General features: G+C 46.4%; 1 protein-coding gene across 2 annotated transcripts; it reads left to right on the top strand.

Annotated features, from left to right (window-relative positions):
* Positions 1 to 1,097: 1,097 nt before the first annotated feature.
* FADS1 (fatty acid desaturase 1) lies at positions 1,098 to 11,759 on the top strand. 2 transcript variants are annotated; one of them, XM_032692393.1, is made up of 12 exons: positions 1,098 to 1,385; positions 3,761 to 3,871; positions 4,156 to 4,353; positions 5,112 to 5,213; positions 5,349 to 5,477; positions 6,553 to 6,613; positions 6,719 to 6,795; positions 7,658 to 7,755; positions 8,074 to 8,170; positions 8,739 to 8,818; positions 9,184 to 9,309; positions 10,036 to 11,759. In XM_032692393.1, the coding sequence occupies exons 1-12, from the start codon at positions 1,113 to 1,115 to the stop codon at positions 10,085 to 10,087; spliced, it is 1,404 nt and encodes a 467-aa protein (XP_032548284.1). In that variant the 5' UTR covers positions 1,098 to 1,112; the 3' UTR covers positions 10,088 to 11,759. The 2 variants fall into 2 exon arrangements, with proteins under 2 accessions (XP_032548284.1, XP_032548285.1); XM_032692394.1 differs by lacking the exon at positions 1,098 to 1,385 and adding an exon at positions 1,965 to 2,006.
* The last annotated feature ends 1,523 nt before the right edge of the window (positions 11,760 to 13,282 follow it).

The raw sequence follows: 13,282 nt of genomic DNA, 5'->3' as shown, positions 1-13,282 counted from the left end.
ATATCCATGAAGTCCCACACAGATGGATTTTTAGCATCATTCATCTTCTAACACTATTCAATAATCTGTTGTATGAAGAATCGGCTGCAGGGTTGTTATGTCATATATGCCTGGGGCAACACCTTTCCTCCCTCTGGCTGCATATCCAGGAAGGAGCAGCCAAATGGAGCCATAGGAACAGAAGAGGCTGTGGCAGCTGGAACGGGGAGGCAGGACAGATGGAAGAGAGAGAGGGGTTTGCTGCAAAGGGGAAACAAAACTCAGGGTAAGGAAGATGAGGCATCCTCAGCCCAGAAATAAGGAGAAACAGGTTGTGAAAGTGGTTCAAAAGAAGCAACTTGAGTGTGGGGAAGGGGAACTCCCTGGAAGCAGGTTGTAGCTGGGTGGGGATCAGTCTCTTCTCCAGGTAACAAGGCAGGACAGGAGGAAACAGTCTAAAGTTGCACCAGAGGAGGTTTAGCTTGCATATGAGGGAAGATTGTCAAGGGTTGTCAATCCCTGGAATAGGCTGTCCAGGCCAGTGGTGGAGTCACCTGGAGGGATGACCTGGAAGGATTTAAAGGGCAGGTAGATGTGGCACTTGGGGACATCTTTTCGGTGGTGCCCAGCAACAGGATGAGGAGCAATGGCAATAAACTAAAACACAAGAAGTTTCACCTCAACATGAGGAATAACTTTCCATTGAGGGTGGCAGAGCAGTGGAACAGGCTGCTCAGGGACACTGCGGAATTTCACTCCCTGGAAGGATTCAAACCCCACCTGGACGCCTTCCTGTGTCGCCTACTCCAGGTCACCCTGCCTTGGTGAGGGGGGGTGGACTGGGTGATCTCCAGAGGTCCCTTCCAACCCGAAAACTTCTGTGATTCCGTGACATGGGTTAGATGTGCCTCGGCAGCGCTCGTTGGTCCCAGAGAGTTTCTCCAAGCTAAATGATTCTGTGAATCATTCCAGCCTGGACAGCCGAGGACGCCTGTTGCGGGAGCCCGAATTCCCTCCCGTTCCGTGATGTCCATCACCAAATCCCTCATCGTCCCCGCTCCCCTCCTGTCCCCCCGGTCCCTCCGACCTCGGGGGCGGGCGCACGGCGAGCGCAGCCCAGTGGGCGTGGGGGAATGGCAGAGGAGGAGCCGGGCCGAGCTGAGCTGAGCCCAGCCGAGCCGAGCCCAGCCGGAACGCACCGGAGCCGGGCCATGGAGGGCTCCGAGCCCGGCCGGGGGCTGCGGCGCTTCACCTGGGAGGAGATCGGGCAGCGGAACGGGCGGGGGCCGGCCCCGCAGGAGCGCTGGCTGGTGATCGACAGGAAGGTGTACGACATCAGCCACTTCTGCCGGAGGCACCCGGGAGGCTCCCGGGTCATCAGCCACTACGCCGGGCAGGACGCCACGGTGAGGGGCGAGCGGGGGGGGGGGGGAATCCATCCTCGGTATCCCCGGGGTGGGATGGAGGAGGGATGCGCGGGGGAGGATCACTGGGCGCGGGAACAGCAGCGAGCAGCTCGTGTTTAACACGTTTAAGGAGATACTCTGTTACACACGGACGGTGTGAGTTGCCTCCTATGTGCAAAGGAATATACACACCTCGCGCTTCTCCTGGGGGACTATTTTTACAAGGAAACATTTCTAAAGAATTACGAAAAGGAATTTCTCAAAAGTGTGCGAATAGGGCGACTGCAACCGGGCATTAATCTGGGGGAAGACCCCTCCCTAATTTTTGCACGCAGAGTCAATAAGACTATTAAATCTCCAGGTTTATACGTGTGGCACAGGCGGGTTTCACAGTGACACTGCTGTGTGCGCGCACGCAGAGTTGTTTGCAAGTGCATGGACGCACATCCAGCCTCCTGGAACTTTAAAGAACCGAGCACCGTGTTTCCAAGAGATGGCACCAGAGCAAAATTATTACTGAAGGTCGTATTTCAGTCATCAAAAGAAATGAATCACTCATGCCTGGATGCCAGCAACTGTCGTGAAGCAGAGTAGATGGTGTTCGATCGAGTTGGATGTGGGGTGACTTTGTTCAGTGTGTTTCCTTCCTTTGTCTGCTTATGTTTTTCACAGAAGAAAGTTAATTTCTCCAAATGTACCTATTTGGACTCAAGGGTGGGGATGGGATGTGAATCTACATCAAGAGTGGTTTTGATGGGCTACGTTTCAATTTTGTCTCTGATCAGAAAGGATGGAACTTCAGATCATGTGAAGATCTCATCAGATAAATATCACTTAAGGCTGAAGATGACATGTGGATTTGCACACTTCACACACACTTCATGAGTTCAGGATGCACATGTGCATTTGCGAAGTCCCATCACTGGAACAAGTTGCCCAGAGAGGTGGTAGATGCCCCATCCCTGGAAGTGTTCAAGGCCAGGTTGGATGGGGCTTGGATCAACCTGGGCTAGTGGAAGATGTTCCTGCCCATGGCAGGGGGGGGATGAAATGAACTTTAAAGGACCCTTCCCACCCAAACATTCTGTGATTCTGTGATCAGAAAAGGGTCAGCACATGGTGTGAGCATGGTTGGATGGTGGGATTGCAGCCAGCTGCATTCCTTAGGTGATATCATCATTGTCACTGCTGCATGCAGTTGAACTGCTGACCGCTTAGGAACCCCTGCCAAGTTTTGTTTTCCGACAGTTTTGTCCTGGGATTGAAAAGAACAAGACTCCTCAAAACCAAGAAAAAATGGGAAGTGAAGAAAGAGCACTTTTGTTTTGCTGGATGCCTCTGGAGTGTTCTGATTTCTAGAAGGTACAATCAGCCATCCCTTCACCTCCAGCTGGGATTGCACTGCCAAGTTTTACAGCCCCCATGGAAAGGATTGGTTTAAATGTGTGGTACCATCCTCCTCTGATCTGCCCACATACTCCTCCCTATTTTCTTTCCCCTTTTGCAAAGAGAAATGCAAATATTGGTTCGCCTCTCTCTTCCCCTCCTTTATTCAGTAACCCTGAGCAGAGAGGATGCTACAGCTGACCCAGAGCTGGCAACATGAGCCAGTTTTTTAACCCCTTTCCTGACTAGAGATCTTTTAAAAGCACAATTTATTTTAAAAGCACATGATGACCTAGTAATTATAGTGATAAACAGTACATGGTGAAGGAAGATTACACAGTGACACACAATAGGCAAATATTGTCTCAGAAAAGAGGAAAAAAACATCCTTAGGCTGAGGGAAATAAATGTTGGGAGAGAAATGTGGAAAAGGGGATAAATGGGAGATCTTCAGTAGGAATTAGATGTCAAACTGCCCTGTGTGCTCAAGGGATTTGTAATTTAAATGTAGGGATAGAATGTGAGTATAACATCGAATGTGATAACAGTCACTAGTGATTCTTTTCACCTGGTTGCCATGGAGAAGGACATTACATTTAGATTATGAAAGTCATGGATTTCCCTGCCAGGGATCTTTTGAATGGTAAGGCTGGAAAAAGGCCTTTTCAGAACCATCCAGACTGAAACTGAGACAGAGAACTGAGCTTCAAATCATAGAACCACAGAATGGTTTGGGTTGGAAGGGACCTTCGGAACCATCCAGTTCTAAGGCCCTGCCATGGACAGGGACACCTTCCACTAGGTCAGGTTGCTCAATGATCATTTATGATGTGAAGAAGGCAATAAGATTTGTAGCAGTAAAATCTGGTTGAGCCAGCTCCCTTAGCTGGGTTGCTTTCTGCTGAGTCCAGTATACCATGAAATATGGTTCTTTTTCTGCCTCCTGAATGATTGTTTTTCTCCATCCTGTTCCTGTGTCTGTGTTTCAGGATCCTTTCATCGCTTTTCATCTTGACAAGACACTGGTAAGAAAGTACATGAGCCCACTGCTGATTGGGGAACTGGCACCAGATCAACCCAGCTTTGAGCCCAGCAAGAATGTAAGTGTCTTAAAAATTTGGGATCTGGGTTGAAATTGAGCTATTTAATTTCTATTGCTGGCAGCCAGAATTCCTTGTACATGATATCGTAATATCTCCTGGAATCACTCTGTTGGCTGAAGTTTTCCCTTCATTCTATGTCATTATTAGTATTTTCTGGTGAAGATTTGTCTCCAGGTGACCCTCAGCTTTTCCCTTTTTCATCCCTGAGGGGGAAAACTCAGCTGCTCTTTAAGTTCCTGAGGCATTTTCTGACCAGCAGATGCTTTTGGGTCTCCCCACAGAAAAAGCTGGTGGAAGATTTCCGTGAGCTCCGTGCAGTGGTTGAGAAAATGGGGCTTCTCAACCCCAACCACACCTTTTTCCTCCTATATCTCTGCCACATCCTGGTGTTGGATGTTGCAGCTTGGCTTGTCATCTGGTATTTTGGAGCATCCACACTGCCTTTCCTCTTCTCTGCAGTGCTTTTAGGCACTGTTCAGGTAAGGAGCTGGGAAAAATAATCCCCAAACCCCACATTTGGGATTTAGGTGCTCATTGCCACAGGAGAAATCGCATCATGGACTCCCCAAAATGCTGCTTCTTCCTGGTTTCCACCAAAGGGGCAAAACTACAGGGCTGCTGTGATAGAGCAGGCTTTGCCCTGCTTTCTCCTTCCCCTATTCCATCAAAGCCCTCCTTATTCCAGCCTTCCTCATGCTATGAAAGCCATGCTCCCCTTGTGAGCTCCCCTGTGCCCGAACTCCAAGGCTGTGTGCAGGGGCCAAGCCACGGCGTTCCCATGGGAACTTGCAGGGAGTTAGAGGAGAGGACAGAGCAGCTCTCAAAGCCCCAGCTATTCCTCCTGTGGCCAGCTGATCCCCTTGGAATTACAAGTACTCGGAGGAGGCAGCAGCAAGCTGCTCCTTAAAGGAGACTTTGTTGCCGATTTCAGTGCAGTTTTGTGAGGGAATAAATGCTGTTTCTTGGCATCGTGGCTAGTTTTCTCCCAGGATTTCTTTCCTTCCTCATGAAAACGGCTATCCAGGACTAAAAGTCGTTAGGCAAAGTCTGGAGTACGCTGGTTTGTGGTAAAAGAGGAGTGTTTGGATTGAGTCCTGGTAGTGGGAGTGCTCTTGCTATCCAGGGATACGTTGCGAGGAGTGTGGGAGTGGGAGAATAAAGCCCTTTTCAGATGCAGACCCTCCTGACACTTCTTTTTCCCTCAGCTACACTGTTGTTTGCTTTTTTTTAATTCCAGGCCCAGGCTGGCTGGCTCCAGCATGATTTTGGACACCTCTCAGTCTTTAGCAAGTCCAGGTGGAACCACTGGGTGCACAAGTTCGTGATTGGCCATCTGAAGGTGGGCACTGGGTGCTGGGAGGGGCTGCAAGAGCAGGATGAAGAGAAAGCAGATCCAAGGAGCTGCTGGAGAGAGAGGATTAAAGGCAGAGAATACAACATCTTTAGGGCACTCTCTTCTCATCCCTTCCCACAGGGAGCCCCAGCCAGCTGGTGGAATCACCTCCACTTCCAACACCACGCTAAACCCAACTGCTTCAGGAAGGACCCCGACGTCAACATGCACCCCTTGTTTTTTGCTTTGGGAAGAACACTCTCTGTAGAGGTGAGAACTCATAAAAGCTGGGAGGTTGCAGCAGTGGGATTCAAATTTGGAAAGCTGCAGAGAGCTTGGAGGCTACAGAGCATTTGGTTCATTGAGCAGGTTTTATATAGTGCTACTTTGCCTTTCACTAGTTCCCAATATTCCTTAGTAGTTCCTCAATATTTCAATGCTTCTGAGATCTTTATATCCTTAAAATTTCACTAGAAGTTATTTCTGCTAGAAAATAAGAATGAAATATCTGCCACAATTACAAGTTCATATTTCCCTGCTGAGACACTCGCAGTGGTATGAAGATAAAATGACCAGCTGTTCTCTCTTTACCAAGCTCAGTGTGACTAATTGTAGTGATCTGGGGAATGAAGCAGCAGATGAAAAGCAAGGGCTGTCTGGAACTTTTACAATCACTGATCAAAGAAGCTATTTTGGTGGTCTCAGCCTGACAGTGGGTGTCAGAGTGGCTCCCATCTGGAGTCCAGCTCTATTTCTGGTGCAGCTCAGGAGATAATTGAGTGGCTTTAGCATTTGCTGTTTCTTTAAAAAAAATAGTCATATAAATTCAAAGTGTCACTTTAAATGCTCTGATTTTCATTGAAATTAAGGGATGGGCTATTGGGAATTAGTTTAGACATGTACAGGGATATAATGGCATTCCTAAGGAAGTCAGTGACGTGATCTGTTATGTTTATACAGCAAACACTGAAAAATTAGCAGTCTCAGAGGGAGGATAATCTACTCACTCTCATTCCCATGGACACAATTTAATGTTTAGATGCTCATTTATCTGCTTTGAAGACTAATTGCAAATAGGTGGGAGTTGTACACGCTGTCATCTTTATTAATAGTATCATAGGTTATTTTTTGGAGGTTTTTTTTCCCTGAAACTCCATGTGGCAGCAAACTATTCTCAGTGCCTCATGTGGGTTTTGATTTAAGCATTTTTAGGCAACTTGTGCCCTCTGTAGGGATGGAGCTTCCTGTGCAGGTCACTGTCAGTTTGCAAGGGAGTGCCCAGCCTCTTGTGCACCCAAAACACATCATAGCAGCCACAGACTGAGTAATTTGCTTATTTTAACAGCTTGGTGTGCAAAAGAAGAAATTCATGCCTTACAACCACCAGCACAAGTACTTCTTCATCAGTGAGTAACCCACCCCTCTGCAGTTCTGTGGACAGCAGCCCCTTCCTTTTCCAGCCCATCTCACTGGGATAATTAATGCCTCTACAATCTGTTTTTCCACTCTAGTTGGTCCCCCAGCTCTGGTGCCTCTTTACTTTCAGTGGTACATCTTCTACTTCGCCGTGCAGAGGAAGCAGTGGGTGGTAAGTCAGCTCAAGCACGATTTTGGACACCAGGGGTGACTTCTCCTTGGTTTGTGGATAAATTCCACTGCAAGGAATTACTGGGAGGAACTCTGAGCTGTGTACCTCTGTGGGAATATGATTTGGGAAGTAATGTTTACTGGGGGAGAGAGAGTACCTTCCACACAGCCTTTCTCTGTAAAAGATCCATTGGATAACAAAGGGGTTTTGCAGGAGGACTTGGTGAGACTCTGTTTTGCAAAATGATACATTAAAAATCAAGTAGCTTTCAGAAAGCCTAAAATGGAATCCTCACAGCTCAGTGTGAAGTGAAACAGGGAATGGGTAGTAGATTTTCAGAATTTTTAGGGAGATGGCTTGTTAGGACTTTGAGGAACAGCATGGTTTTTAGAGACTTTGGAAAAAATTCAGGAAAAAAAGAAGTTTCTTCTCTGAGATGAGGCTAGAGAGAAGGCATCCTGCTGTTTTATTCCTGCCTGGGAATCGGGATGGTCAGGAGAAAATGAATATGAGGGGAAGAAGAGATTGCAAGAAATGTGAAGTGGAACAAAAAAGGAGGAGATGGAGGTAAACCAGAGCTCCTTATTCTTTTAATTGGCTGGGGTTTTGCTTTTCTCAGTGTTTGGTTTCTCTTTAGATCCAGAGGAAAATAGGATGCTTTAGGGTATGTTCTGGTTGGTGTTTGCCCTCATAAAACCAGGATAATTCCCAAGCGCAGGAATGGCTGGTGTCAGGTTGCTTTGTGATGGGACCGGGAAGGAAGAGTCAATTAATAAAAGGAGGTTTTAAAGGGAGTGATGGTAAATTCAGAAACGAGAAATTCTTCCTTTTAGTGAAGTTTTCTCTGTTCCCTGGACTACAGGACCTGGCCTGGATGTTGTCCTTCTACATCCGATTCTTCCTCACCTATTTGCCCTTCCTGGGGGTGAAGGGTACACTGGGGCTCCATCTGTTAGTCAGGTATCATTCAATTTATAATTCCAACATTTCCTTTACCCAGTTTTTGTCAGCTTTTCTTCAACTTCCTGATTATCTTTCTCGTGGCTCCCTGTTCTTCTCTCTCCTGATGCCTTTCAGCAAGACAGAGGTGGTTTTCTGTCTTTTGTGTCTTTAGAAGATGGAAGGTGTGCGTAAGTCTGATCTGATCAGATGTTTGGGGTTCCTGGTGTTCATTTTGTCAAGAAAAACACAGCTTGTGTGTGTACAAGTGTTTTGTGCTGACTTGTTTTGGTTGGGTGTGAGACCTGCAATGGTTTTTTTATGTGTTTGTGTGCACAGGTTTATAGAGAGTAACTGGTTTGTCTGGGTTACACAAATGAATCACATCCCAATGCACATCGATTATGATAAGAATGTGGACTGGTTCTCTACCCAGGTAAGACCTTGTTGATGGAGATCTGTGACTCTGAGGGGAGAAGTTACACTTCGGGGTGTGTAAAGCCCAAGGGAGATGATCACTGAAGTGGTGGGAACTGATAGAGGGAAACACAAGCAGCTTGTCCTCACTGTGTGGCATGATCAATGCCAGGAAAGGGGTGCAGAAGTGATTGACACTTCAAATGCTGAGCACAGGAGTCTCAAGGGGAATAATTAAAGATGCTACAATGCCCTTCAGATAGTGGAAGGATGGTCCAGATCTCTCTTGTGCTTTGTTTTATTTTAGTTCTGAAGTCATTACAAATTTTTTTAAATTAGAGAGGTGAAAGTCAGGGTTGTTGTGGCTCATCTCACTGGGGAAGTCAAATCTGTGCTCTTAAGTCCCTGACAATCACATATCTCAGCTTGGCCTTCTCTTGTGGACGGGAAAGAACTCTTGGAGCTACTGTGTTCAACCAGAATTCCCATGATGATGAGAAACCTGTATCTGCTTGCTGTTGGGTTTGAGAAGGGGCATTCCTAAAATAGCACTTAAAATATTACTTTTTTTTTTTCTTTTCCCTCAGCTCCAGGCAACCTGTAACGTTCATCAGTCCTTTTTCAATGACTGGTTCAGTGGACATCTGAACTTCCAGATCGAGCACCAGTGAGCTGAAACACGGGTTGGGAATGCCAGGGAGTTTCAAGGAATGCTAGTTACACTAAGGCTGAAGAGCCTACAAGGCTGATAGAAAAGATAATGTGGGGAAATCTTGTGTTCTTTGTATGGGGATGGAATGGGAACACAGAAGAGTTTTGGAGCACCAGTGAGCACCACCATGGCCTCAGATAAGAGGTGCAAGGCACAGGGGTGGGAATTATCAGTGACACGAGAGGGACCATTGCAGAGCACTGATGGCTGTGGCACAAATGGAGATTGGGGCACTCCAAGGGTTAGAAGCACAGAAGAGGGCCAGGAATTCTGTAGGGTGATGACAAATGCCATTGAATCCCACTCTTGTTTTCCTACAGCCTTTTTCCTACCATGCCAAGACACAACTACTGGAAGGTGGCCCCTCTGGTGAAGTCCCTGTGTGCCAAACATGGCATCGAGTACCAGTGCAAGCCCCTGCTCACGGCCTTTGCAGACATTGTGCAGTAAGTATCCATCCACTGTGTTCCCAAGTGAAGGGTTTTCCAGTATTATGGAGGGAAAATGGGACGGACAGGCCAGGGGAGGGGTCAGCTTGGCTCACAGAAGAGTAGGTGGTATAGATGACTATGAAAGGAATGGGAAAACTGTGCAGCCATGGCACTGGTTTCTGTCACAGCAGACAGAAGGTGTCCATGGGAATGACCCAATGGAGAGCTCCTTTTCCTTCAGCTCTGAAGAGTCAGAGGTGCATAGGATACCAGGTCTGGTACCTCTGTCTCCAGGGAAAAGAGATGTTTCCATAAAGATGAGTTTTAACTGTCATCCATTCTTTGGTTTTTTATTCCTTTCTTCCCCTCCTTGCCCCTAGGTATTTGTTATTCCATCAAAAATTCACACTTACTCCTTTTATTTTCATTCTAGTTAAGTAATTATATTGTTTACTTTAACCTTCCAGCCTTTGTCTAATGTAGCCCCACTGGTTTGTTTCTTCTTCCTCTTTCAATGGGTCTGTAACCAACACTTGCTTGTCTCTGAAGGTCTCTGAGCAACCTGAGCTGAAGATGTCCCTGCTCATTGCAGGAGGGTTGGACTAAATGACCTCTAAAGGTCCCTTCCAACCCAAACCATTCTGTGATCTCCTTTGCTTTATCTCTAGGTGGAAATTCTTCCCACAAGGACATTGTATTTCATTTTCTTGTCTCTAAAGAGCTGTGGTTCTCTCTTGGCAGCTCTTTGAAAGATTCAGGGGAACTTTGGCTCGATGCCTACCTACATAAATAAGCAGCAGTGGATCCTTGCCGAGGAATTCCCCAGCCTTGCTGCCTCCCGTGGTGGTCAATATGAAGAGGAGGCCGAGCTGGCTAAGCTAGAGGTGGGGAGAGGTGGCACCACTTAATTCCACTGATGAATGTAATTAATTTGATGGATTTTTGTAAAGATGTGCTCTTAATTCTTCTTGTGCTTCTTTCATTCCTCTTTGATGCTGAGTTATGGGGAAAAGCTGAATGGAGGAAGTTGTTCCACCAAGCTGGGGGCAGCTTTGGGACAGCGAACAGATTCCTTTCCATCTGCTGATACTTCATTTGCTGAGTATTTAGGAGGGGAGTTTCTTATCTAACGTAGGTTTTTTGGGGTGGCTCTCATTGTGAGTGTAAGAATGCTGAGACAGCACGAAATCAAGGAATGTCGGAGTTAGTGAAATATGGAAGCTCTAGGGAATTGGGTAGGTCTAGTATTTTCAAATACCTGTTTGTAGTTAGTGAGACCCCCAAACCAATTTGTATATATGTGGGTGAGGTGGAGAAGGTGCAGGCAGCAGTACTCTGGGAATAGGACCTAACTGAGGTAAAGAAACAGGAAAAAAGAGGTTATTCCACATGCCATATTCTGTGGGAATGCTGCCCTCTGCGTCTGCTTTGGAAGCCTCTGGGTTATTTGTCCGTTGGTAACATCCCATAGGGAATGTGCAAGTGGTTTCCACAGTGCCAGACTTTGGAGTGTTACAAACCCATTAGTGAAAGTCAGAAGAGATAGGAATATGTCACATCCATACTCAGAATCCCTACAGGGGTGACTAAGGAAGCAAAAGTGTTCAAGGTTGGATTGGAGGGGGCTTGGAGAAACCTGGTCTAGTGGAAGGTGTCCCTGCCCATGGAACAACATGATTTTTAAGGTCCCCTCCCATCCAAACCGTTCTGTGATGATTCTATGAAAAGGGTGATCATGATCAGTCTGTGATCACCTGAAGTTCTGGAGGGTTTTTTTAAACCTCTGTTAAGAGGAGACAACTCCTGACTCCTGGCCCAGGGAGCATGAGGTGTTCCTGTCAGAGCTGCAGACAAATCTAATGAAATTAGGAAAGTGTTAGGGGATGGGCTACTGTTTAAATGTGTTTAACTTTTCAGTCAGCTGGGTATCCACAGGCTCATATCAGCCAAAACGTTGCTGGTTCTTCCTCTCTTGGATGTTGTGCCTTCCAAACACACCACAAGAAGGGAACATATGCTGTGGGATTTATTGGAATAGCCTTAGTGCCTTTCCCAGGGTCTTTTCGTTTACCACACCAACAATACAGATGCCAAAGCAGGATATAACACCTGCCACATCACTAATGAGGATGCTCCATTACCTTATTACCCCAGGGATTAGTACCCAGAAGGGATGGGTTGATCTTGAGGAACATGTGGTGCTTTTTCCAACCAACAACCAAGATGAGAAAGACTTGTGAAGGAATGGAAGAAATGCATCTTCCCAGGCCAAGAGTGTTGTTAAGCACAGGATAAAATTGTAATGGAAATAGTAAAATAATCATTAAATACCTGTTGATTAAGACCATAAATAAAATGGATCTTAGTTATTGTTTTACCTTGGTTTTTCCCTGCTCCATTTCTCTCCCTTTTATTAGAACTGTTGATGGAGGAAAGACTAATAATAAAATTCCTTATCTTACCAATTATTGCTGTCACCAGAGTAAAATATATCTACACTCTCTAAAACATGGGACAAATCCCCATCTACAGCTGCAGAGAAAGAGCTGCCATAAACGTCTTTCTCCAAAATGAGGAGAAGGGAAAAACAAATCTACTCCTGATTTCTGGAAGCTGCGTGACTTTGTATCAGAGGGCTGGAGCCCCTCTGCTCTGGACACAGGCTGGGAGAGCTGGGAGTGTTCAGCCTGGAGAAGAGAAGGCTCTGGGGAGACCTGAGAGCCCCTTCCAGTGCCTAAAGGGGCACCAAGAGAACTGGAGAGGAACTGGACAAAAAGTGTGGCAAAAGAGGTAAGCAGAAGAAACTCCACTTGTTGCTGAAGTGGGCCATGAGCGTTCAGCAATATTGAGGCTTCTTGGTTTTGTTTTTGAATGCTCAGAGTCAGAACAATCATTATCTGGAAGTTTTCTTTTGAAAATGGAAATAGATTTGAGCTACTCTCTGGGCTGAGATGATCTGGGAGTTGACAGTTTTGAAGAGAATGGTCTCTCTAAGTTCTACTTTACTGCCTAAGACTTTGGACACTCCTGTGTTTTCTCTGTTACAATAAAGAGGAAACATCCACAAAACAATAAACCAAATACCTGAATAACCAGGAAAAAGAACACAGATTCAGAGTCCTAAAGGGGAAGAGCAGAAGGGGACCTGAATCAACATAACCAGAACTGAATGTGCTGAGTTTGCTGGAAGATTTCCGAGTTCAAGAAGAGTTTTCCAGAGAGTTCTCCAGGCTCAAGAAGAGCTCTCCAGGCTCAAGAAGAGTTCTCCAGCTCAAGAGGAGAAATACCTTATATAACAGCTTCAGTTTCCGTGAGTACTCTGGATTCCTTACAGTCCACAGTAGCATATTACTCTTAAGCTAATAATACTGACATTTTACAACAATATTCAAATGCAAGTTCAAAACCCCTTTCAGGTTCTCTGGACCTGCACTGAAATACACCTTTTTGGAACAACACTGGCCTCAAATTGGGCATTTAGTGGAAACCCTTTGGCTTCACAGTTCAGCCTTAAAAGTGGAACCTGAATGTTGTGGAATAGCCACGGGGTGGCAGTCGGGCATCAGAAGGGAAGGAGGACTCCCCAGGGAATCAGAAGGGAAGGATCAGATCATGAGACAGACTTTTGGCAGGGACGTGGAGGGACAGGACAAGGGGGAATGGTTTCCCACTGCCAGAGGGCAGGGTTAGATGGGATAATTGGAAGGAATTCTTCCCTATGAGGGTGGTGAGGCCCTGGCACAGGCTGACCAGAGAAGCTGTGGCTGCCCCATCCCTGGAAGTGTTCAAGTCCAGGTTGGATGAGGATCTGAGCAACCTGGGCTAGTGGAAGGTGTCCCTGGCCAAGCCGGGGAGAGGATTTAGTCCCCAAAAACGTTCAAAGGAGAAAAAATCCATCAGGCACTTGCATGGGGTCTCTTAAAAACAGCAATCAGATGTTCATCGGACTTCAAAGATTTTCCAGTTAAGTTGGAGTGTCCTTGGACAA

The sequence above is a fragment of the Chiroxiphia lanceolata genome, chromosome 6 (assembly GCF_009829145.1).
Source record: "Chiroxiphia lanceolata isolate bChiLan1 chromosome 6, bChiLan1.pri, whole genome shotgun sequence".
Taxonomy (NCBI): Eukaryota; Metazoa; Chordata; class Aves; order Passeriformes; family Pipridae; genus Chiroxiphia; species Chiroxiphia lanceolata.
Note: the sequence above shows the minus strand (reverse complement) of the source record. Positions and strands in the feature narration are given on the sequence as shown.

What these genes read in the sequence shown, in the direction of transcription:
- FADS1 (XM_032692393.1), top strand. Translation starts at nt 1,113, where the DNA reads ATGGCAGAGGAGGAGCCGGGCCGAGCTGAGCTGAGCCCAGCCGAGCCG. An exon ending in ACGCCGGGCAGGACGCCACG is followed by an intron (nt 1,386 to 3,760) that starts GTGAGGGGCGAG and finishes TCTGTGTTTCAG; the next exon opens with GATCCTTTCATCGCTTTTCA. An exon ending in GCCTTTGCAGACATTGTGCA is followed by an intron (nt 9,310 to 10,035) that starts GTAAGTATCCAT and finishes CTCTCTTGGCAG; the next exon opens with CTCTTTGAAAGATTCAGGGG.